The sequence below is a fragment of the Girardinichthys multiradiatus genome, chromosome 6 (assembly GCF_021462225.1).
Source record: "Girardinichthys multiradiatus isolate DD_20200921_A chromosome 6, DD_fGirMul_XY1, whole genome shotgun sequence".
Lineage (NCBI taxonomy): Eukaryota > Metazoa > Chordata > Actinopteri > Cyprinodontiformes > Goodeidae > Girardinichthys > Girardinichthys multiradiatus.
Window position 1 is genome coordinate 29,449,830 of NC_061799.1, and position 27,120 is coordinate 29,476,949.

Sequence of the window (27,120 nt, forward strand, 5' to 3'; positions counted from 1 at the left end):
GTCTTGTTTTGAGAAAATATTCTGTAGATTTACTCATAGTTTGAATAGAATGACAGACTGTGTCCTCTGAATACAGTTTCGACAGCTTCATTGCTGTAGTGTTGTTATACCCTCACAACAAAACAGACTGCTTATGTGGAGAAAAGTGAGACTTAATCACTGCAAGGCTTGGTTTTAGAAAGCATTCTGGTGATGCAGTTGTTTGGAGAAATGGGAGGCCCATTGCAAATGAACATCAGAGTAACAACGCTGTTGAAAACAGAGGCAGAAATTACATCCTTTAACTTGAATGCAACCAGAATTTTAGTGTTACAAAGTTTGGTTTCTGTCAAAAGCATTTCCCATTATGGTGAACTACAAGTAATGTTAACTCACAACAGAAAACTATTAAATCCTTTCTTAGAGTGCTGGTTTGTTAGGTTTCCATACTGCTCTTCAATTCAAATCAGTTTTATTTATATAGCGCCAATTCACAACACATGTTGTCTCAAGGCTCTTCACAACAGTCAGATACATACATTCCAATTAATCCTAACAATTGAACAGTGCAGTTGGAGTTAGCTTTTTATTCAAGTTGGATAAAAAGTTTTTCTATCTAAGGAAACCCAGCAGATTGCATCCAGTCAGTGACTTGCAGCATTCACTCCTCCTGGATGAGCATGTAGAGACAGTGGACAGTCACTGGCGTTGACTTTGCAGCAATCCCTCATACTGAGCATGCATGTAGCGACAGCGGAGAAGAAAAACTCCCTTTTAACAGGAAGAAACCTCCAGCAGAACCAGGCTCAGTGTGAGCAGCCATCTGCCACGACTGACTGGGGGTTTGAGAGAACAGAGCAGAGACACAAAAAGAACACAGAAGCACTGATCCAGAAGTACTTTCTATGGGAAGGAAAAGTAAATGTTAATGGATGTAGCTCCTTTAGTCGTTTCACCTAGAAAGAAAGAACAGATAAACTCTGAGCCAGTTTTCAAGGTTAGAGTCTGAAAGAGAGCACATAGAGTTAGTCACAGTAAAAGCTCAGTCAATTTCCATGTCTAGGAGAGAGAAAGGGTTAAACACTGAAAGACAGGGCCAAGTGGATCATCGGTAGAGGGTGAGCATTAAGTTGTTGCCAGCAGAAGCTCGGGCGATTCCCCTCTCCAGAAAGGTGTCATAAACTAAGCCACTCTAACTATAAGCTTTATCAAAAAGGAAAGTTTTAAGCCTAGCCTTAAAAGTAGACAGGGTGTCTGCCTCACAGACTAAAACTGGGAGCTGCTTCCACAGGAGAGGAGCCTGATAACTAAAGAATCTGCCTCCCATTCTACTTCTAGAGACTCTAGGAACCACCAGTAAACCTGCAGTCTGAGAACGAAGTGCTCTGTTAGGAACATATGGAACAATCAAATCTCTAATGTATGATGGAGCTAGATCATTAAGGGCTTTATATGTGAGGAGGAGAATTTTAAATTCTATTCTGGATTTAACAGGGAACCAATGAAGGGAAGCTAAAATAAGAGAAATATGATTTCTCTTTTTAATTTTCGTCAGAACTCTTGCTGCAGCATTTTGAATCAGCTGAAGGCTTTTAACTGCATTTTGTTGACATCCTGATAGTAAAGAATTACAATAGTTCAGCCTTGAAGTAACAAATGCATGGACTAGTTTTTCAGCGTCACTCCTGGATAGGATATTTCTAATTTTGGCAACGTTCTGGAGATGAAAGAAGGAAATCCTAGAAACCTGTTTAATATGGGATTTAAATGACATGTCCTGGTCAAAAATAACACCAAGGTTTTTACTTTATTATCAGAGGTCAATTTAATTCCATCCAGGTTAAGTGATTGACTAAGCAGTTTCTCTTAGACAGTTTTCATGACTTCCTTCTGCTCAAGGAATAAACCATACAAATGTTCATGTACTTCGATCATCATGAAGTCCAATTGGAGCTGCAGACTATACACTCATTACTTTTGTCTTGGGTCTTTTGCAAGGTCAAGCATCATCTTGTGCAGGTGTCTTGCTGCAGGAGGGACTGGTGCACTTCACAACAAAGATGGCATCATGAGGAAGAAACATTATGTGGAAATATAGAAGTAACATCAAGATGGGTATCCCAAATGGAATACATTTCAAATGGAGTCCAAACATGCCACTAAATTACTTACAAAGAGCCTTAGTCAAAGTTTAGGAGTGGCCATCACAAAGTCCTGATCTCAGTCACAAAGAAGATTTATGGGAGGAGCTGAAAAGGTGAATGAAAGCGAGGGAGCTTACAAACCTGACTCAGTCACACCAGTTCTGTCAGGAGAAATCAGTCAAAACTCCAGCAAATTATCGTGAGAAGCTTGTAGAAGGAAACCCAAAATGTTTGACCTGAGTAATGCAGTTTAAAAAGCAATACTACCAAAAGGAAATCTAAAAGTTTCATTTTTGTATTTGTATTCTGTATTTATTTTGACAAGGTGAAAACATAAATAATATACACTGCTCAAAAAAATAAAGGGAACACTTAAACAACACAATATAACTTCAAGTAAATCAAACCTCTGTGAAATCAAACTGTCCACTTAGGAAGCAACACTGATTGACAATCAATTTCACAGCTGTTGTGCAAATAGAATAGACAACAGGGAGAAATCTTTGGCGATTAGCAAGACACACTCAATAAAGGAGTGGTTCTGCAGGTGGGGACCACAGACCACTTCTCAGTACCGATGCTTTCTGGCTGATGTTTTGGTCACTTTTGAATGTTGGTGGTGCTTTCACACTCGTGGTAGCATGAGACGGACTCTACAACCCACACAAGTGGCTCAGGTAGTGCAGCAAATCCAGGATGGCACATCAATGCTAGCTGTGGCAAGAAGGTTTGCTGTCTGTCAGCGTAGTGTCCAGAGCCTGGAGGCGCTACAAGGAGACAGCCCAGTACACCAGGAGACGTGGAGGAGGCCATAGGAGGGCAACAACCCAGCAGCAGGACTGCTACGTCCACCTTTGTGCAAAGAGGAACAGGAGGAGCACTACCAGAGCCCTGCAAAATGACCTCCAGTAGGCCACAAGTGTACATGTGTCTGCACAAACAGTTAGAAACTGACTCTATGAGGATGGTATGAGGGCCCGACATCCACAAATGGGGGTTGTGCTCACAGCCCAACACCATGCAGGATGCTTGGCATTTGCCAGAGAACACCAGGATTGGCAAATTTGCCACTGGCGCCCTGTGCTCTTCACAGATCAAAGCAGGTTCACACTGAGCACATGTGACAGATGTGATAGAGTCTGGAGACACCATGGAGAGCGATCTGCTGCCTGCAACATCCTTCAGCATGACTGGTTTGGCAGTGGGTCAGTAATGGTGTGGGGTGGCATTTCTTTGGAGGGCTGCATGGCCCTCCATGTTCTCACCAGAGGTAGCCTGACTGCCATTAGGTACCGAGATGAGATCCTCAGACCCCTTGTGAGACCATATTCTGGTGCGGTTGGCCCTGGGTTCCTCCTAAACCAGGACAATGCTAGACCTCATGTGGCTGGAGTGTGTCAGCAGTTCCTGCAAGATGAAGACATTGAAGCTATGGACTGGCCCGCCCGTTCCCCAGACCTGAATCTGATTGAGCACATCTGGGACATCATGTCTCCCTCCATCCACCAACGTCACGTTGCACCACAGATTGTCCAAGTGTTGGCGGATGCTTTAGTCCAGGTCTGGGAGGAGATCCCTCAGGAGACCATCCACCGTCTCATCAGGAGCATGTCCAGGTGTTGTAGGGAGGTCATACAGGCACGTGGAGGCCACACACAATACTGAGCCTCATTTTGACTTGTTTTAAGGACATTACATCAAAGTTGGATCAGCCTGTAGTGTGTTTTTTCACTTTAATGTTGTGCGTGACTCCAAATCCAGGCCTCCATTGGTTAATAAATTTGATTTCTATTGATGATTTTTGTGTGATTTTGTTGTCAGCACATTCAACTTTGTACAGAACAAAGTATTAAATGAGAATATTTCATTCATACAGATCTAGAATGTGTTATTTGAGTGTTCCCTTTATTTTTTTGAGCAGTGTAGTTAATCAAACCTGACCTAAAACCTAAAACATTTAGTCAAATTTAATTTCTGTATGTAATGGGTGTTTGTGTGTGTAAATATTTAGTTTTGAATGTAGCCATTAACAGGATGTAGGCTTTTACCCTGAGGAAGGACAGGTCACGGTGCTCCTCCACGTAAGTGATCTCCAAGTTCTCCAGGACAACGGTACAATTGCTGTAGGTCTTCAGCATGTTCAGATAGTGGTCCTCTTTAGAGCCCAGAAGATTCAAGCGATTGGTGAAACCTTGGCATACTGGAAAAAAGATTTTTTAATATCAGAGGATAATTTGATGAACATCACCACAAAGGCACTGCAGTTCTTAAACTTACAAACATCCACTTATAATGCAGCCCTCTGGCTCAGTTTATAACCTTTTGCGTGTGTGTCTTTACTGGTACAAATTTGCCTTTGCAGACATAACTTTGCTACATTTGACTTGAAAACGTCCAATCTGGGGTTAATCTATGAAAGAAATCAAATCTCAGTGACACAGCAGGTTCCAGCTCTGGTTGTGTGTACTCTGGCAGAGATCTGAATCTTTCCTAAGAATGTGAAAAATAGTTTAAAGAACTTGTAGCAAGCATTTCCAGCCCTGATGTGAACTTTCAGTGAAAACGAAATAAAAAATTTGAGGTCATATTCCTGGCCTTACTAAATGACAACTTTGAACATCAATCAAATCATCAATCCTCTTTCACTTTCACAGGAATCACAAATAGGATTGCAGGATTACAGCTATGAGCTGATAATGTAGGCTTGCTTACTGATGCACAATAAAATATAATAAAAAATGCAGTAAAATTGATAAGCGGGGCAAACAAGTGAGACTTGTTCTGAAATAAGCTTTCAAATAGGGCTGAAAAATTTAATCGGATTATTGTGATTAAACAATTATTGACATAAATTCTATTAAAAAAGCTATTATAAGCACCTTTTCTATCAGATTATTAATTGATTAATCGAAAAAAATCGTTGACAGATTAAACCAATTAGAAAAATAATCGTTAGTTGCAGCCCTACTTTTAAACAATGTCATTTTCTGCTACTTGTTTTCAGTCATCTTGAGGGGGTCATGCAGGTTCTGACGGCCAATGAGGTGGGAATCATCTATTCCACGGACATGCGACACACACAGCCATACATGTAGAGAAATATTGTTCATTAAGCATATATGTTTTTCCAAGCAGCTCATTTTGGAATTCGTATGTTTTAAGGATGAGTATTAAAAGAGAAACAGAAAAAAAAAACCAGAACACCATCTCCTGTTTATTAAAAATGCAGGGGGCCACTGTCATGTCCCAGACACATTCCTCGACATGTCTGCTCTTGAGAGTTAAGAAAGTCAAAGCATGCAATCTGAATTGTGGGACACACCTCACTTCACATACAAAAATGGAGCTCAAGTTATTGTACTAAGACACAGCTGCAAACGATGCACCATCTTCAAGCTCAGTTATTTTATTGTCCAACATTACATCATGTCCTTTCTTTTACCACAAAAACATCAGGAGCGACCAAATCAGTAAGAATTAGGCTGCAGCATCTGTCTTCTGCCCTCCCTTGTCTTAATCCTCATTAGGTTGTCCCTCGGGGATCTCAGTGGCATGAAGCTCAGTACACCACACCTTGGCAACAAAAGTAGATGAGCCAAGGCAAGCTGACTGCTTTAATTAGGGTAGTCATGTGAGATGCAATTATCCCCATAATTATTAGTCAAACTTGAAACACTAATAAGCACAGGGTTGTTTACAAGTCCTTCTCAAAATATTAGCATATTGTGATAAAGTTCATTATTTTCCATAATGTCATGATGAAAATTTAACATTCATATATTTTAGATTCATTGCACACTAACTGAAATATTTCAGGTCTTTTATTGTCTTAATACGGATGATTTTGGCATACAGCTCATGAAAACCCAAAATTCCTATCTCACAAAATTAGCATATTTCATCCGACCAATAAAAGAAAAGTGTTTTTAATACAAAAAACGTCAACCTTCAAATAATCATGTACAGTTATGCACTCAATACTTGGTCGGGAATCCTTTTGCAGAAATGACTGCTTCAATGCGGGGTGGCATGGAGACAATCAGCCTGTGGCACTGCTGAGGTCTTATGGAGGCCCAGGATGCTTCGATAGCGGCCTTTAGCTCATCCAGAGTGTTGGGTCTTGAGTCTCTCAACGTTCTCTTCACAATATCCCACAGATTCTCTATGTGGTTCAGGTCAGGAGAGTTGGCAGGCCAATTGAGCACAGTGATACCATGGTCAGTAAACCATTTACCAGTGGTTTTGGCACTGTGAGCAGGTGCCAGGTTGTGCTGAAAAATGAAATCTTCATCTCCATAAAGCTTTTCAGCAGATGGAAGCATGAAGTGCTCCAAAATCTCCTGATAGCTAGCTGCATTGACCCTGCCCTTGATAAAACACAGTGGACCAACACCAGCAGCTGACACGGCACCCCAGACCATCACTGACTGTGGGTACTTGACACTGGACTTCTGGCATTTTGGCATTTCCTTCTCCCCAGTCTTCCTCCAGACTCTGGCACCTTGATTTCTGAATGACATGCAGAATTTGCTTTCATCCGAAAAAAGTACTTTGGACCACTGAGCAACAGTCCAGTGCTGCTTCTCTTTAGCCCAGGTCAGGCGCTTCTGCCGCTGTTTCTGGTTCAAAAGTGGCTTGACCTGGGGAATGCGGCACCTGTAGCCCATTTCCTGCACACACCTGTGCACGGTGGCTCTGGATGTTTCTACTCCAGACTCAGTCCACTGCTTCCGCAGGTCCCCCAAGGTCTGGAATCGGCCCTTCTCCACAATCTTCCTCAGGGTCCGGTCACCTCTTCTCGATGTGCAGCGTTTTCTGCCACACGTTTTCCTTCCCACAGACTTCCCACTGAGGTGCCTTGATACAGCACTCTGGGAACAGCCTATTCGTTCAGAAATTTCTTTCTGTGTCTTACCCTCTTGCTTGAGGGTGTCAATAGTGGCCTTCTGGACAGCAGTCAGGTCGGCAGTCTTACCCATGATTGGGGTTTTGAGTGATGAACCAGGCTGGGAGTTTTAAAGGCCTCAGGAATCTTTTGCAGGTGTTTAGAGTTAACTCGTTGATTCAGATGATTAGGTTCATAGCTCGTTTAGAGACCCTTTTAATGATATGCTAATTTTGTGAGAGGAATTTTGGGTTTTCATGAGCTGTATGCCAAAATCATCCGTATTAAGACAATGAAATACCTGAAATATTTCAGTTAGTGTGCAATTAATCTAAAATATATGAATGTTAAATTTTCATCATGACATTATGGAAAATAATGAACTTTATCACAATATGCTAATATTTTGAGAAGGACCTGTAGATTCATCAGCTGTGAATGTTTGAGCACACAAAATGCACATTTCTAAATACAGGTCATGATATACAATGTGTATATATATATATATATACACATTTAAACATCATTTATGGTTCACCATTTACAAGATGATCTAAAGTGCTACACCAGGAATCTAAGGTAATATTATTAAAATGACAAAATTCTTTAAGCTTTGCTCAAAGAATGACCACAACACATGAAGAATTAGGCATTGCATACAAAGAAACAAATGTTAATGTGTAAATTTATTCCTTAATTGTATGCTTTAATTAATCATCAGTGATGGAGGTAAAACAGCTGATTAGTCAGATTCTTAGATCCAAAGCTGAGGTAAACAAAAATGTTTTCAGTCCTAGCCTAAAGGAGCCAACAGATTCTGCATGTCTTCAGGGAGTTTTTCTTCAGGGAGGCTTGAGGTTTTTAGGGACTTTGTTACAGAGCTGAGGAGCATAGAAACTCAATGCTGCCTCACTTTGTTTAGTTCTGAACCAGATGTTCCCAGGTAACTAGAATAACTAGACCAGGCAGCTGTAGTTGTTCTGAGGGGTAAAAATACCTCTGTAACAGCTATGATGAGCTTTAATGGTCAACTGAAACAGGTGACTTAAGGTGCCGAAGACTTCCTCTTACGGAAGCTCACACTTTGAGTCCCAATCCAGGACGTAAGAAAAAAAACAGATTTTTGCTCAAGTTCGGAGGCGTATAGCCACAGTAAACACTCAGCTTGTCCATTCGTTGGTTTCATAACTGAGCTGCAGGTGGTGAATGACCTGGTATTCCACAACCATGAACTGACTTCCTCATTCGGCTGCAGCACATTAGACAGAAATGGGATCAGTTAAAATTTAGTAAAATGTTTTCTTTAACAACACAGTCTTTCTCAAACCAGTCTTTCTCAAATTTATATGAGCTGAAATGCTTATAAATGCTTGCACAATTTGCAAACTACCATTATGAAAGAAAAGACAAACAATAGGTAGTGAATAAAACGATGTTTGCTCTCTGAGAACTCTGTTCTTCCACATAATCTGACTCAAATGTAATAAAACCCTGTGAGCTAAAACTTGTATGGTGGAAACAGGGAAGGGTGGAGTTTTCAGTGACGCAACAGATACTGTGACAAAGACCAATTACGGATTGCTTCACTCACTTCAGCTGTACTGTCGTCACTAAATTGTCCAGGACGTGAGAGCTGCAGCAAGGAGTGGCAGGTCTGCAGTATTTCTGCCTCAGTGCTTCATGCATGAGTGTGTGCATGGGTGTGTTTGCTTGCATGTGTGTGCAGCCCCGTCTGCAGCGCAAACAGTTCCCTGGATTGAGCTGCACTGATCAGCTCTCAGTCAGAGCTCAACAATAGTCAATAAACCCCAATCATTAGTCATGTAAGCTTGCTGCAATGCGTGGCTGCATATCATGCTTTTGATGTTTACTTAGGGACTAGTGCTGGAAGTCAAGGGTGTGTGGGTAGATATTTGTTTCCCTAGGCTATGGAGTCTCCGCAGCTACAGAAACTGCTTGGGATTATCATTTGAGATAATTAGTCAACTTTTTCAATCAGTCCGATATTGCACATGTGCTTATAACGAAAAATGTATTCCAGTTCCTGGTATGAGCAAGCCTGTCCAGGTTTTCTTCAGAATGACATCATCAACGCTTGGAAAGGCCCAGTCTTAGAACCAGTCAGATGTGTTGTTCAGATCAAAATAAAGATTTACTATGAACAGATGCATTTTCTGACTCATGGTTTCAAAGTTAACTGTAATAAAAGTTTTCCCACTCTACACTGCTGTCTTACAATTGTAAAATATGTACTTGCAACAACCCAGATGAGGTATCTGGATCTATAAACACTTTACAATGTGAGTGGGCAGGTGTTGGGTAAAATCGAGTTGCATATTCTCCAAGAAAAATGCAGCAGTTTCTTACACATAAAAAAAAAAACTGTTGAAAATAATTTTGATATTTGTGTTGAAACAATCTCACTAATTTGTAATTTGGTATTTTGGGGCATAATATCTTTATTTTCTGATTCATGGGACAGATAAAAGAGCAAGAGTAATTTAAAATGTCCTGATCATGGTTTGTACTATGCTTTTGGAATGTTCTTTATAGGGGGATGCAATGATTATGCAACAAACACCTTGAATGAATTTTAAAAAGCAAAATTTAAGTTAGTACTCTGAATTTATTGTGGATATTCTCTCCTCCACACAGGGTCACAATTATGCATATAGGTTAAAATTTAGGGCTACTCAATATTAGAAAACAATGTAGCATAGTATTTGGTAATTACAATGGCAATACTGACTTTGAATATCCTATTGTTTTTACTCCCTCTATCCATCATCAAAATGTCCCTACCTCTTAAGCATTTCGTCGACTAAAATCTATATTAGCTTTGTACATCAAGGCCAGGGAAAGTCTTCCTACACGGCAAATATATCGTTTGCGTTTTAATGCCTGTCTGATATTCCATCCAACAGCTTACCACGCATTGAAATCCAACGACAATTTTGATTTGATACGCAGTGCAGCTTTACTTTAAACATATACATGCACCCCCACTAATACTTGTTTAAATGTTTCTTAGCAAGATTCAGGGAAGCGTTGTAGTTCTGCTAAGATATTTGATGACTGGATTAGCTTATTTAAACTGGATGGTTTCTTTATACAGACTAGGTTGTTAAGCCCATAAATATTTATAGGGCTTAGATTAAGGCCATTTCTGAAGCATTATTTTATTCATTTCAAAATATGTTTTGAGGTGTGTTTTTCCACCATTGTTTTATCAGAACACCCAGAAAAACCAAAACTGTTTCCTGTGACAAAAGGAAATTGGCTAGCATGTTCAAGAGCAACCCAGAGACCATCAAGGCTCAAGTTGATTATAAACTGGAAGACGAAGGAACTCCAGTGTCCCTATCAACAATAATGCAAGTCCAAGAAAGGAGCATGACTGAAATGTGCAGCCGTCTAATTTGTCAGTGTCTTGGGGCGAAACGTTTTATGGTCAGATGAGACAAGAATTCTGTTTTTCGGTCACAATGACGAGAAGAATGCTTAGAAGAGTCAAGGCTAGGCCTTCAAACCTAATAACATTGTAATACCTCTCAAACATGGTGATGTAGTATCCTCCTGAGGGGTTGTTTTGCTGCTTGTGGCACTTGTGCATTGCACAAATTGTATGGAATAATGAAGAAGAAAGATTACCATCATATCTTTCTACTTCACCTCAAATTAACAGCTATACAGTTAAAACTTGGATATAAGTGTACGAACAGAACAATGATCTCAATCACACATCCAACCTGGTTTGGGAATAAAAAAAAGGCTCATATTAGCTTAATAAAAGGGCAAGATCTCAACCTTGTTGACAATTTATAGTATATGCTTAAAAGCCAGATCTGAGATGGGAAACCAACAAATTCAAATGAGCTCTAATATTTCTTACAAGAAGAGAGATCTATCCAGCTAGAACCATGATGACTACAAAATGTGAGAGTGGCCTCTTGCTGAGGGAGATGCAACCAAATAATAGGGAGATGTGGGAATATATTTGAGCCTGCATGTAGAATTTTGCCTATTTGGATTAAAGATAAAAAAACCGAAATAAATTCAAACTTTAAAACTAACTGAAGTTTCCTGTATAACTGCCACCTCGAAAAAACTGGACACTTCAAATTCATCATTCAAAGCCCAAAATTATTTTGAGATTTAAGTAGGTGATGAGCAGATGTGCCCTACTGACCAGCAATGTACGTTTCAGACTTAGAACAATTCACTAAAACAAATGATCAGTCTCATTAGGAAGCATCCCAAAAGTGACAAAGACCAAAACAACTTGCAAGGCACAGGTGATTCAGTGACTCATTTGACCCAATAACTGTAACTGTCAATGGCTTAAAACTCTGTTACTTCCAACCAATGATCAGAATCCTTTTGGATTAGAGGTAAAACATCTTTCAGAAATGAGAAAAGAAGCCTGCTTGCCTTTTTATTTAAGCATCTAGGGTTGCCTTGTCCTGGGCAACTGTGAATCTCTTACAGAGGCAGGAGAAATGGTCCTGCCACTTTCGCTTCCTCTCATTCACTAAGTCTAATTTAATTAAGCCCTCTTCAGAACCAGGGGACTGCATTATCTGAAAACTCATACGCGATTAAAGAGGAGTAACTTTGCTAACTGACACGACTTGTTTACTTTTCTCTCCAAGTCAACAGCATTACACCAAAGAATCTTGCACAACCCAATCTGCAGTGTTCTTCTGCTGTTAAAAGATCGATGCCAAGATGCATTCCAGTATTAAAAGGTAAATTATGGTCAAGTCCTTTTCTCTATTTTTGGCAGTGCAGACTATGGGGGTGGAGATAAGCAGAGCAAAAAACAAGAGCAATCTGCTTTCATTGATTTAAAGTTGAGGCTCCTGTGGGTTGCCTCTTGTTCCCAAACCTCCAGACTTTGGGGGACGTAAATCTTCTAAAGCCGACTTCCTTGATTCTCATTCAGTTCGTACTTGCTGCTCAAATGTTTTCATATATTCAGGAGGACATAAGAGATCAAATGTCACTTAAAGCTAAAACCAGTGGCACACGTAAACTCTAAAAATACAGTTGTATATGCACATTTTTCAGTTAGAAGTAAAAATTTCCTGATTTCCTGCTCACTGATCAGGGGAAATGCCATCTTCCTTTGTATGGGAGATGCACTCTTCCCTTAGTGAAAACATCTTGTGGCCTCTGAAAAGAAAGACAGATCCCTTCCTAAAGACTTGAGGATACCTCCCCTCCGCCCCCATCCTCTCTAAATGCAACAACAAAAGTCCCCCTGACATCTCGGGAAGTTGGTCTTGGCACAGGGGTCAGTCGAGAAAGCCACCTAGCGAGTGAGAGAAAAAAAAGAGACCCAAAAGATATTAAAAAAAAGACGAATCCGGTGTGGTTTGTGATTCAGCTAAGAGAGTTGTAGATGTGGGAACGGGACAGCAGCCGTGGGGTCAAACAGTGGAAAGTGGGGTGTAAAGCATCACACTTGACGCATGAACATGACTGACCTTTCCCTTGAGACCAGCAGTGATGCAAACGAAGCATCATTACGTCACGTGTCCTCTAAACATTTAAAACCTCTAAGATGACACTTGCAGGCTCTGCCTCAGCTTGAGCTCAGTGAAGTTTAGTCTGTGGAAAGCTCAGCAAAGTGACCAAATAAAGACCAAAAAGGCTTGTGTTTATTCTCTACTTGTAATGAGTGCTCTTTACGGTCACTGAGACACTCCAGATACCTGTGGCTGCAGCCGTCGTGGTGTTTACTCTCAGCCTCAGAGCGAGGAAACCGTGAATTTAGGTTCAGTACAAACACAGGAAAAAACTGGATGTATACTCACTCACACCATATTCCATACTGCAGTTTTTAAACAGCCAGGGAGGCCACAGTTGCATCTTTTCAAAAGTTACAGAGCTGGTTAAGTGTCAGTAACTACAGTGGCTTTCAAATGTACTCATTCCTTCCCAAGGCACTGTAAATCTGTTCGTTCTTTGCATTTTGACCACCAACAAAGTTTTACTGTGGCAGGAAAATCTAATTTGGAACTTTAACAATCCATTGTTGTTCTTCATTGACCCCTTGCAATGACACTGATTTCTTGATGATATGAAAACATCAGGAAAAGCAAAATTAAATAAGGTTTGGCTTCCACAAGAACATGCAATGGTCTCAGCAACACAGTTGCAGACATGTTTTCACTACCAATGTTCATAACAATTTCTTTAGATTTTGTTCTAATTTGTGCCAGAAAGATCAGAACATAAAAGTATTGTTTTTGCTCACATGATATTCACACACACAGGAAACTGAACTCTAAGAATGGGTATACTTTACAAGCACCTAGCAATTAAGAACGCACACACAAGAGAAAGTGAACATTAAGCAACTTATTGGCAGCATCCAGGACGCAATTGTGTGATCTGATGTCTTGCTTAAGGTCACCACAGCTATGAAAGAAAATCATTATTCACTTTTCTTGGGCTACTATTATCTTGGAAGGTCAGGGAGGCAAACCAGTGACCTTTAATTGTCTGAGAAGTCTCTATAACTGCAGTGGAGTGGATTTACAGGAGGTTTGCACAACTGACCAGTCTTTCTTTGCTGAGAATAAAGTGCACTGCACCTGCTTTTCAAAGTTTAACTTGCTCCCACAATAATCCATGAGTGACACACTGTTAAAACATAACTGACTGCACTTTTATGAACCGGAGTAAGGGAAACACCAACCGGAAGCCCAAGTTTTCTCCACCAATAACGTTGGTTTTCATGTGAGGTCAGTTCTAATAAACGTTACAGAAAAATACCAACTGGTGCAACTGATTATAATTTTGGCTTTACCTGTTTAACAAAACCATTCAGAAGAAGACAAGAGAACAGATATTTAAACCTGGAGCATTTACATATTAAGCAGTGTTATCAACAGGATTTCGTTTTTCAAGTTGCAAAAACAGTGCTGGGTCCAACCCGATACATTATCAGTGTCAAGACCCAATCATGAAGTCAATCTTAAATCGGATATCTGACCAAAGCCAAAAATCTGTCCACAGATCCTGACTCCATGGTCCTCTGTACCTGCAAGGCATATTTTGGCAAATTTTACTCTGAAAGTTTAAGCTCACAGCCAAGTTTAAGCTCACAGCCAAGTTTAAGCTCACAGCCAAAACATTAAATATTAAAATATGTATAGAAATCTCAATAGTTTTATATAAACAGATGTTTCAAATATATTAGACCTTTTTTTTTATTTATCCGACCACTTAAAACACAAGTAAGTAAGGGCTGTTACGGACATGGGGCAGTCTGGTGTTACAGAGGGAACTCCGCTGAAGAGCTTCTTCAGAGATATATGTGTTGACAGGAACAAAACACAAAGCAGATGTTGCCCACGTGTTTTCTGCTAATTGGTGGAAGAAATGTTGGAACCTAGGAGTAAAAATAGAGTAGACAACTCTGGAGCTCCACAGAGGGACAACAAGTAGCTTCGACAGAAACTCAATAACTGGATTACAAAATGTTGCCTTATTTTGTTTTATTTTGACTTCCACGCACTGTTGACCAATTAGCACACGGGATCTGGAAATCCTGGCAGCCTGTGGCATGAGGTAGGAATATTCAAACTGTAAAGAAAAAGCAGATCCCCCATTGTTCTTAGTGAGCTAATGTCACTAAAGGTGCTACGTTCTAATAGTCATTAAAAAGTGGTTAGAAAAAATCATATATTTTTACTCAAATTGAGTAAAACAGCAAACAAATATTTTAATGAGCTGTTTGGTGCAACTGGTTTCAGTTTTACATGCAAACAGTTCACTCATCACTGTTTGCGGCACATAAGCTAATAAAATTACACACTTATGATGCAGTTTTGTTGCTGGCAGCAGAAGCTTTCCAGACCATATTACAATATTTCCTACCCAAAATGCAGCCCCCTTCTTCATTCCTCTCAGCAGTCTGTATATAGATTTAGCAGGTCTACAAAACTGAGGGTAATTATGGTAATATAAACATGGTAAATGCCATTGACTGTATTTCTTTGTATTGTAAAATACAATACAAAGAAAGGCTGTTAACTAACTAACTAACTAACTAACTAACTAACTAACTATTCAAGTAAGACTGGAAAATATCTGCATGAACCCAAAAATCCTGGATCAAGCCTTCACAAAAAAAAATCTGTGCGCGCTGGCTATTTTCATCTGGTCAGCTTGAAATGCAAAAGTATTATATGAATTATTAAATGAATGATAATAAAAAAAAAGAGTCAATAAAGACGTGACTTGGCAGATGATGTGACTGAGCGTTTTTTTTTTTTTTACTTAAAAGACAAAAAAAAAACTACATTTTTTTTCTTCTCCAGCTTGAAAGTAAACTAATCATGCAATATTTAAAAGAAAAAACTTCAACTACAAAATGTTTTTTGAAGAACATTATCTGAAAATTATTGTATATTTGAAACATACAAACAGTCTCACTGGTTTGCCTTAATAGAAGGGTTACAATGTCCTAACTGTTTTCTACATAGTTGGTCTGGTAAAAAGATTCAGTTTTTTCAGCAAAAAGAATAGGATATGGGTCAGTCTTTCTTCAAAACCGCTGATTGTGTACATCAAAATCGAATAAATGGGGTCACACAAGTCTGCTTTGTAGAAAAATTAGCTGGATGTTTTAGGTTTTGTTTGCAACTGAATTAAAATGAAAGCACAAAACATGCCAATAAAGGATAAATACTTTGCATTATACCAAACCCTTTATATTTTAAGATGATGTTATTTTTTCCAGTAAAACTCTTGCTCTAACAAGTGAAAAATTGTTCATCTCCATCAACCACCTGTACTGGCAGGCCAAATTTGTATTTTTCTTGAACTGCAGTTGGGGGCCACACAAAATCCTTCAGTGGGATGCCATCGGCCCCCGCGCCGTTGAATTTCCCTGGCCTAAATAATCAAGTTTTTAATCAAAACCTTCTCCATCATTCTCTGCTGGAAAGTCCATTATTGTTCTGCAAAAATCACCATACAATCCCCCTGCTGTTCCTCTTAATTCACAACTCAAGCCACATTGAAAGTCCAATAAAGCAACCACCATTCTTCCAACATTCAACCACTTCCTCTTTAACGTCCAGACATTCTCCCCATTCAAGTCCATTCCAGCCAAGACAACCCTCCTTTAACAAACACTTGTCATTTTTTTTCTTTTACTCCTTCCTCTGTTAAAGCTAAACTCCTCTTCATTCCCACAGGAAGCCTGAGAGGAAGACTGGAAAGGGAGTAGACGGCAAGCATGCTGCTCCTAACTCAACACTGAGACTCTACAACCCCCCCAACCCCTTAAACTCTCCTTACAGCAACCATCAGTGAGCCATGCCTTTAAAAGAAGAGCAGAGGGAAAGAGGCAGAGAAAAAAAGTCGCCAACCACAAGAGTGCATAGACCCACACATTTTACACGTTATTCTTGCAGGAGAATGCAGCTGTAATTCGGGAATTCCCTGGTGGTTTAAGCATTCCCAACATGGAGCATCGGGGTGAAGCTGGAGCACCCGAACATGAAGGGAATATAACTCTCACTTCAACTAAACATAAGAGATAGACGGTCTTTGAGGTAGCCATTCTACTCAAGAGCTTCTTATTTTTAGCCTGATAACTGACAGGTCCCTTTCTGTGTAGATCTAACCAATGTTTTGCAGCGTTGCTTGCCAACAAGGCTGTTAGTTAATACCTTAGTCATGTCTAAAGTAAGTCAAAGTGACCCCATAAAAGGAATATATCACAAAAGCCCGGGGTTTGAGTTATTAGGCCTTATTCTGTTGCTCAGATGTTACTCACCATTTTAAGCAAAAGCTTTGCACATCAGTGAGGCGTTAAATCCACCGATGAGTAAATCCTTCCTCTTGGATTCAGGCAGAGGCCAAGAATCGGGAACCGATAGAGCTCAAGGATTAAGATTATACAGAGAGGAGAACATTGCATAATTTCTAATGCCTTGGAGTAGTTTTGTGTTACATGTTTTGTTGTTCTCACTGAAACCATGACCGATTTAATAGGAACTGGAAAAGCTTGGAGACACACACTGATGACACATAAAACTAAAATATTTGAAATGCTACAGGGTAATACTGCCAAGCATGTTTGCCCCTGGGGAGCTCTGTTAAAATTCGCAGAGTATCTCTAAAAAGCAAACATATTAGACTGCAGAGTGAAAAACACAGACTGACAGAAGGCTGTACTGGTTTTGCGGCTGACACCTCAACCCAAAGCCGACAGCTCAGACTGCATCCATTGTTAATGTGTCAGTTGATATGCTGCTCATGACCAAAAACAGCAAACAAAAAGGGCACATCTCACATGGCTAGCACATTACCACAATAATGTCTAAAGCTTGTTTAAGATAATTATGACTGAGGAGGGTTGTTGTTTCAAGGCCACCCCCTCAACTACAATCACACTGAGACATTTAGCTCAAGTGAAGGCTGGGCTGCTTTTTGTCAGTCATCAAAGGCAAGAGACCTGGCAGACAAAACCCTTTTTCTCACTATCAGTTACACTTCTGAACACAAGGACCCTGGCTTGGATGAAGTACTTATGAAATAAACAGTGAATCTTCCATGAAGTAGGCAGACAGTGCAGGCAAGGAATTTAAAACCTCTGCAACACTAAAGCTTCTCAAGTCCAAATCAAGGCATCAATCAAGGTTAAAAGGCACCAATTTGTCTATCCTGAGGAAAAACGTTCAGCTCTTATTGCCATTTTTACCGATCGAATCTTACATCAGATATGGAATAATTGATGATTGGCAAAATCGAATTATTCTATTCTCAGTGTGACCGGTTCATCAAACACTATTTCCAATGTCAAGACTATAATTAAATGTTCAGTTTCTCAGCTGGAGCACATCAGATGTGTTTACCAATGGTAAAGAAATTGTCTCAAATGCAAAGTCTGCCTCCAAAGAAAATTATTTTGATATAACTGGAGCTCTCACGTGAGACTGCTTTAATCTTTATAAAAACAGGAAGGAGATGTCAGGGGGAAATCTCCCATTCAACTTTTAAGATTATCTCCATCTATAAAGTATGATGGTGTGATAAAACTAGCAGTATATTCTATCAATAGATGACTCCACCAGAAAAAGGTGGATTGTTACCTTCAGGTCACAGGTCAGTAAATGGCAAACACACCATGAAGCTGTTACACTATGTTTTACACTAACTTTAGACCAGAGGGTCTCATTCACCCACTCACAATGAAAACACTCACACATTTATAAACTAATGAGCAGCTCAGTAGGCTACTTGGCATTAAGTGTCTTGCCAAATGGCACATTGCAAACTGGTGGCTTGAGTTGGATTTGAACCCTCAACCTGAGGGATCAAGGCCTCATCTGCAGTAATGCAGCTGCTGCTTTAGTTTATTTTTGGGATGAAGAAGCCAAGCTGAAAGGGCAAAGCTCTTGAAAGAATGAAATCTTGTATACAAGCAGCTGAAAAGAACCTCCTCCATGCAGGATGGCTATGCTCTGCCTTGGAGATATGGTGAGAAGCCCAGTCATCCAGGTCAGGGGGAGCTCAAAGTAGAGCTGATTGTCAGGCAGCCGATTAGAAGGAGTAGAATGCCTTCTGGCTGCTTTCCTTTGAAAACGTTTGGGCATGTTTCACTGGGAAAAGATCCCTGGGCAGACCCAGATCCTTCTGAGGGCACCACAGCCTCCATTCTGTTTATGCTTTTTTATTAGTTCTGGAGATAAATAATGAGAAAAACACGCTTTAACTCTGTTAATTGTAGTTCTAATTGAGATTTGTGTCAGTTTACAGGTCAAACCAAAAAGAGAAAAGAGCAACCTCCTGGCCCTATAAATAATTTATTATAGTCACAGAACCTCCTTTCTCCTTTCTTTACAGTACACTGGCAGTGGATTACAGGAAATTATTTGAAGTAATCAGTTGTCAAAGCAGGTTCAAAACGTTCCAATGGTACCAATTCATACAGGATTGGTATGCAGGAAAGACAATTTTGTGTGGGGAGATCTGTGGATTCCCTGATAATTTTTTTTCTGGCACAACAAGGACACAAAAATTGCATTGATAGGCCGGTAAAAAGATACTTGAATCCTTTTTTAGTTCTTTTGTTTCTTATCTGTGTACACTATTGACCAGCACTAAAAAACAGCTCAGTATCACCCTCTGTTGTGAGGCACCAGTTCAAAATATCTCTAGTAGTAGATCGCAGTGTGAATGTATGTCAGTGAGGTCCGAAGAATTTGGAGACCTTCAGTCATACCACATAACTCTTGTGGACTCTTGTCATCCTACAGAGGCCACTTTAATCGTTCTAAAATTGTTTTCTTTTTTAATCATAAGATTAGATTGATCAATAAGAAGCAATGTGGCCCTTACTGCTGACAAAATTACTTTCTGGTGACCTCTTAGCCTCAACTGGGCATTAGGTGGAACAAAAACTTCTACAACTTTATCTCCATTTAATTTGTCTCCCGCCTATACCTAAAATTTAAAAGCCAAGCCTCCATTCCTAAATAAATCCAATTCAGTCAGCTTTTGACATCTCCATTGACCTGAAAATTCAATATGGTTTCCAGTGTTTTTAATCTTTTGCAAATCTTCTTAGCCCCTGATTATTGGAATAATGCTCAGATAAAATAAATCCAGTGGATTAATATTCAAAAAATAAAACCTCAGGTTGCCAGTTAATCAGCTCAGGAGGAGGTTGTTGGTGTAGTGGATAATATTGCAGGTCCAAAGGGCTAATCCTTACTTCCTGGCACGGCTCCAACTACGCACTCCAGAGCATTTCAACCCATCCAGTTTTCCCACTAACCACACAGCCATTAAGCTTCAAGTGATATGTTATGAAATTAAAGCACAGTGGCAGACAATGACCATCTAGTGATGCTTTAAGTGGCACAGAGCTGTAATATGATGAAGGGCTTGGTTAGACATTTAAAATGTGTGGCCTCGACTTATAATTTAGTAGGCTAGTGCAATAACAGGTTTATTGGTTATGAACCTGCAATCAAGAAAATGAGGGTACCTTCTTTATTGGTGTTATTATTTTTATTATTATGAAAGGTTTAATTGTTTGTTTTAAATGCCTTTGGCTTCAATCATTAAAAAAAACTGTAATGAAGATGTTCTGCTCAAAGTCCTACTTGGAAATTAATTCAGATCTCAGGGGAGTTGTTGAAATTCAATAAGCAATTTCAAAAAGGTACAGCCATATAGGCCTGGAGTTTATGTTGTTTTAGAACTACTGGAGCTTAACTAAATACAGATGCATATGGTGACTGAGGTTTTGTATTTCAACTAAAGTTGACATATTTTCAGTATCAGTGAAATTTCTAAAATGAATTCAGAAAAAGTGCAGAGTTTTAGGAAGCTATTTAAAAGGCATTGGTATGTTTTTCACAACAGCCTGAGACATGTCTGTGATTCATTCAGGCTGTGAGAGAGTAAGAGAGAGCAAGGCTTCTGCAAGGCTTTTGCAGAACATGCTGTATCTGAACATCTTACCTTTTAGGATGTAATCTTTGTACTAAAGTAAAACAAATGTTTTACATCAACTGCTCTTTTACACATGTGGCATAACATTTTCTTTTTTCCAGATGTAAAGAGGTACCGTTGAAAACAGGATGGGTAGAAAAAATATTTGAATGCGGTTCTTCCTATATTACAGTTTAAAAACAAAATCTGAATTTGTTAAAAAATGTTTTGCCAGGTAAAAGCTTTATAAATGGGTACAGTTATCAGAATTTAGTTACAAAACTGATCCTTGCAATCCAAGTTTATACAGGATTTACTAGTCAGATTGGATAAAATGGTTTTCCATGGCTACTCGGCACTTCTACACAGTGAACCCTAATGACTTTTATTAATCCAGTGATTAATCTAGAACTTTAAACAAGAATTTTGAAAGTTCTGGAAACTGTGTTGTAGAAATGTTGAACACAAATTTTAAGGTGGCTACAAATCCAAAAGCACTATCATTTAAGACAAATTTAAGATCTTGACCTTAATAGATGGCTGTAAACATGAAATCAGTGGAAAACTTAAATGTCCGGACAAATTCAGTGTGATGTTAAAAATGCTAGAAAAATTGTCACAAACCATTGAAAATTACATGCAATTCTTTAATGCAGCAAACACATAAACCCAAGCATTTATGCTCATTAGTCAGTCTGATTACTCTGTGACAAGCAGGTAGACATAGAAGGAGTTAACAGCAGCTTTAATAGTGCTGTTTTGATTTTCTAAGCCATTCTTGGTCTTGTTTCTTCGCTGATATATCATTGTGAATACACACATAATACCATCTAAAAGTCTTTTTTTGTCCTCCAACCATTGTGGCTTTTAGCCAACAGGAATTTCTTTCCCCTCTCTGTTAACACAGGGCTGTAAAGTCATGTCTACAAGGCAAGTTAAGGTCAAAGAAGACAGATAAGCCAGTGTCAAAGGAGACAACACAGACCTGAATAAAGAGCCTTTTGTCCAGAGATTTGGGCTTTCATTAGTCAAGTGTGAAACGTTTCTTTAAATTTTACTTTTCTCTTTTTTGACAGATTTTCTCAGTTTTGCAAACATGATTTTATCTGATCTGGAAGTCAGCTTGAAAGCTTCTATTTATTTTGATTATTTTCTGCCTTTGAATTTTCTGTAAGAGATACATCTAATTGAGAAGCTTAACACAATAGGCAGTGTAAGATGAGAACTGGTTTTGGACTCTCACTTGGATCATTTAAAGATGGGACAGAGTGTCTGATCTAAAAATCCAGTGAAGTACTACAGGTTTTCTATTAACATCTGGGCCTTTTTTGACAATATTTGAAAGTTGTCATCTATGTAAAGTTCAGTACAAGATTCAATGTTATAGAACCTCAGTTTCAGTGATGATTGAAAAACTGGGGATCTTGACTGACACTTGACCACACCCTTGCCTTGTAGTGAAGCATGTAAGGCCTTCTTTGCAGTTCCAGAAAAAACATGATTTTAAAGGGTGTCTGGCATTAAAAAGCATTGGGCAGACAAGTCTGATCAGGATTCATTGGAAAGGTAAACAAAGTTAGGATGTGTTTGATTTACAGAAAACCTAACACTCAACTGGGTTAACAAAACCCTGCACCGCCTGAAGAAAATTCAAGTCCAGTCAAGACATTTTTTTTAACCTCAGTGGCAATAATAATTAAAGTCTTTATGTCTGTCGTTGATCTAAGGCATAAGAGAAGAAATACTGAAACTTTTTTTTACATCGGACTACACCAGAGGCATCCTCATGAGACTTCACCTAAAACTGCTAAAGAGGGTTACTTTACCTGAAGTAGGTAGGTCCTCCAACCCAAAGTGGACAACATGCAAAATAGGTTCTAAATAGATTAACTGGAACAATTAAGCTTAAAGTATTAATGGACCTAAATGAAACTGCTAATAAGAAGTAATCAAAAAAACAAGCAAAAGCTATCCTATTAAGGAAGCCAGTTTCAGGGACCAGCCACCAGCCTTTAAACAATGCTTTCTTTTGAAATATTCTGGGATGGAGAAGTGTTTGTGAAGTCATTGTTCTCCTCCCTGTAGGGGATTTCTTTTCTGGGCGAGCACATATTGTAGCTCTGCTCCTCGGAGCGACCTGCAGGTCACAAGAGGAGATGACACACCAACAGGAGGTCTGCGGGATAATGGGGAGAGACCATCACCTGCAGTTTGGATGCTCCATTGAAGCAGCTGTAGCTAAAAGCAGCAGGATAGGGTCTCTTTGATGAACATTTAAACAAGGAAGATTCAAAAATATGGAAGAACTGAAGCCATCCATCTGATGTTTTGTTTGTGTGTCCCGCAACTTTTCGTTTTTTCTTCTCTTTGATCTGCTCACTATCAAGGTCAATCTCACTGATATTCCTTACATCTAAACAGTCTAGGTTTTAATGCAAATACAACTTATTTGTTTATGGTAAACAAATAAGATCTTATAATTACTATTACTAATAAAAATGTGTGTAGTGATTTCAGATTACGAGACACTAACCCATAATAACTCATTGCAACATAAATCAACTTTGTATTTCAATTCCCAACATTTACCTTGTTCTACATTAAAATGTTCCAACATTTCTAACAATGCAGAGGCATAAAAAGTTATGTTTATCTTCTATTTAGGACTACAACCGTTTTCATTCTTGTAAATTATTCTCCCAGTAAATTGCTAATTATTCAATCAATAATATTTCAAAAAGTGTTTGAAATCAATCCATATAAAAAGGCCTAGGCCTGTTATCGTTAAGAACGTAAGAAGGTAGACCGAAATTTTAAAAGTTACGGTTCTTTAAATTAGATGCCAAAGCAAGGTTCAGAGTGACCCGGTTGCATAGAGTATAGAGTGCTGCCCCCTCCCCCACCTGTTGCTACACACTGTTTGTCAGCTGGTTAAAAGAGAGCTTCTGCACTATTCCATCACTTACAAGAAAGATAAGTGTGGCTGTTGAAAAGTACATCCAGTAACAAAAAAACTAATCTGAGGGTTATTTGTTCTATTTTTAATGCCTTTTTCAGGTCTGCGAGTCTCCAGAAAAATACATTGAAAATGTGACTTTTTTTGTCCAAATGTAGCCTAAATGTCTAAATTTAAGGTTGGTTATCCTATCCGAATAATAATGACAACTTTATTAGGCATATATGTGTAGTATAAGCATCTATATAAGTATATGGTTTTTATGTAAGTTTTTTCAGCTTTCACTTTTAACTATGTAATTATGTAATTATGTCATTTGGAAAGTACAAAATTATGCTTTGGGCAACAGACAGAGTCATGATGTGGATCCTAAAAGACGGTCAACAATCACTAATATAACAGCAGTAATGCTTTTAAACTGTGATTATATGGATAAAGGCTTTAGACAAGCTTTTTGCCTTCTTTGACCTCTTTTCCTACAATGCAGTATGTCTTTCTTATTGCATTTTTGGATCATTTTACTGTGGCAATAAAATTATAAGCTTTTCAGTTTTAAGTAAAAGCAGTTAGGTCATGTTATAAATTTTCTTTTCAAATTTTCTGGTAATGCGGTGAATATGTGGTATTTTTACTCAAGGTTATCATACCGTGAGAATCTTATATTGGCCCACTCATACATCTAAAACAATCCAAATTTTGTTTTTTAAATACTGAATTTAGTAAAACATTACTTAAAATCAAAAGTAGTACATATTTGATGGTTTTATTAAGTTAACAAATTGAGAGCTTGATCAGGAGAATGAAAAGGGAACCAATTGATTCTCAATCCCAAAAAAAAGAAGAAATATTCATGAATCATTTATGTTTAAGGAGAGACGATTATTCTAATAGTGGAATGGCATGCAATCAAATAAAAACATGCCCCCAGGTAAAGAATCTCTTTCTGTAAAGTAAAAACACCCCCACACACAGGATTATTAATTTAATTAGATGTAGCCTTCTTTCCCTTTAATGTAACACTGCAGCTGATGAGAAGATAGCAGAGGGCCTTTTTCCAGCCTGAATGCCTGAGTCTCTTTCCACTTGACACAACCAGATGCTCATGGAAAGGCCATAAATGCGGATGACTTTGTTACCATGAACAAACGAAGAGAGCAAATCTGTTCAATAAGTAACCACATATTCACTCACTTATTCCATGGAGGTATACAAACTTCCGAAGTGGAACCAGACAGATAATTAACACTTTGACAAGTGCAGTGTCACTTGATTGACAATAGATTCACTGTTTCTGGAGATCTCCTAACAGACAAATACAAGAAACAATAAAAACTGTTGATGTTGATGACCTGCATACCGGCTCTCAGGTGTGTCGGCCTCATGTTTCGGATCTGTGCCACTCTGCAAAGTATCATTGCTGCTTGATAACCTGCTCTCTACAAAGCTGCTATTGTCTTGGGGTGAAACCCAGATCCTGCACCTTGCCAGCGGTTTTCTAAAATTACTACCACTCAGACTTGGTGCAGGATCTCAAAATTGCAGTGTGGATGGCCAGAAACTATACCCCATCTCCCACAGTTTTAACCTAAAAAGCCCTTTCTTCCCTAACAATGGCTCCAGCAGATGTATGTCTGGTTTGTTCGTCAGAGGGACAGGAAACTGAAGATACAGCAGTAGCAGCAAGAGGAGAACCTCTGCAGAGTCTAAGATTACATTGGATCACAAGTCATACTTCCCTATTGCTCTTAGGTGATTGACTTTAATGAAAAGGAAAGAAAAAAGGCACGGTTTTATAGAAAACAACAACAGGTGTACTGATGAAGGAAGCCGGTTTTTATGACTCCAACTGAACACACAGGGAAAAACACTTAGTTAGAATGCTGAACTGCGTTTCAAGCTGGAAATTTTTCCATACATCAGCTGAACTTGGAGTGATACATAAAACCTGTACGTACTATCTTCAAATGTCATTGTTCCAAAGAACTGGAAGGACCCTTTCATTTGGACAAAGTACACTAGCATTGGGCAGGTTATTATTTACCCAAATCATACTTCACAGGTGCATGTCAAAGATAAATCCTTAATCCCTAATTCTTGATTAGTCTGATCTTTCACAGGTTAACTTTTTGGCATAGGTGGAATAAGTGGATATCATCACTTTAGCAGCTTTGGGGGGGACACTTCTCATGGGACAATATGCAACAATCACCTCCAGTTCCACTCTAGTCACAAATAGAGAAATTTAATCACTACAGTGGAGCTCTCAACAGTTTATAAACACAGTTTAGCAGAGCCCAAGTCGAGGATTATTTCTACTATAAAATGCTGTCCCTGAACACACTCCTGACAGTAGGCGCCTAATTGGGGGGAAAGTGGCCGTTTTCAGAGGTAATATCCAAACCGTGGTGGTGGCATTATCATGCTGTGGGGATGCTTATCCTCAACAATTTTCTAAAAAGCCTTGATGTTGGCCATACAAATAAAATCAAGATGAGGTGAATTGTAGACTGATGATTAGAATTCATCATATACAGCTATTTTCACCTGCTTTTCAGGTTGCAATATACAGTCTTGTAAAAGTTGTCAACCTTTTCAAATTTTGTCACATTACAAACACAAACTTCAGTATATTTTCTAAGGATTTTATGTGACAGACCAACACAAAGTGGGACATAATTGCAGAAGGTAAATGACACATCGTTTTCAAAATTTTACCGCTAATTTAATGCCACTTAATAAAATCCACTGCAAAACATTGCATCCAGAAGTCACCTAATTAATAATATAGTCCATTCAGCTAGTCTGTGAATGCCTTAAGTTTCTGACAGAACAGAACAAACATCCTCACAGAAACAGGAAAAAAAAAACTGATATTAGAGATATAGTTTTAAAGATGTTTACTGGATGGTTAGCCTATAAAACGATATATATAACATTTCACAGAGCACTATTCAATCCATCATTTAAATATAGAAAAAAGTATGGAAAACCTATTAAGAAATGTCTACCAAAACTGAAAGGTTACACAAGGAGAACATTATTAATCAGTAAAGAGCTCCACAGTAACTCTGGAGGAGCTGCAGAGATCCACGGGTCAGGTGGGGAAATCTGTTAATAGTTGTCCCCTAATTTTTAGCCTGCATGGAAGAGTGGAAAGAAGAAGACCATTGTTGAAAGAAAGACATAAGAAGCCCCATTTACAGTTTCTTACAAGCCATGCAAAGGACGCAGCAACCATGTGGGAGAAGGTACTCTGCTGGGATTGGAACAAAACTGAACTTTTTGATTTACATGCAAAATCTTATGTTTGGTGGAAAACTAACACTGGTGAAACATGGTAATGGCAGCGTCATGCTCTGAGGGTGCTTTTCTTCAATAGGGACAGAGAAGTTGGTCAGAGTTGGATGGAGCTAAATACAGGGCAATCCTGGAAGAAAACCAGTTAGAGGCTGTAGAATACCTAAGACTGTACCAGAGGTGGTTCACCTTCTAACCTTGTAAGAATGACCAGGTCAAAGTTCAGACCTACATCAAAATGTCTGTGCCAAAACTCCAAACGTGATATTCCCAGATGCTCGGAGAAAATTTAAAAACGGAGCAAAAACCCTAATCTTTAGATGTTGAAAAGTGCTGGAGAGTTGCAGCAGTAATTGGAGCATAAGGTGGTTATACAAAGTATTAATCCAGTG

At 39.0% G+C, this 27,120-nt stretch overlaps 1 protein-coding gene across 1 annotated transcript in view; it reads right to left on the bottom strand.

Annotated features, from left to right (window-relative positions):
* Positions 1 to 27,120, bottom strand: part of egfra (epidermal growth factor receptor a (erythroblastic leukemia viral (v-erb-b) oncogene homolog, avian)) — a 62,762-nt gene that overhangs the window by 29,515 nt on the left and 6,127 nt on the right. The window contains exon 2 of the mRNA XM_047367286.1: positions 4,172 to 4,323. Coding sequence (XP_047223242.1) covers positions 4,172 to 4,323 — 152 coding nt within the window. The remainder of the gene's footprint in view (positions 1 to 4,171; positions 4,324 to 27,120) is intronic.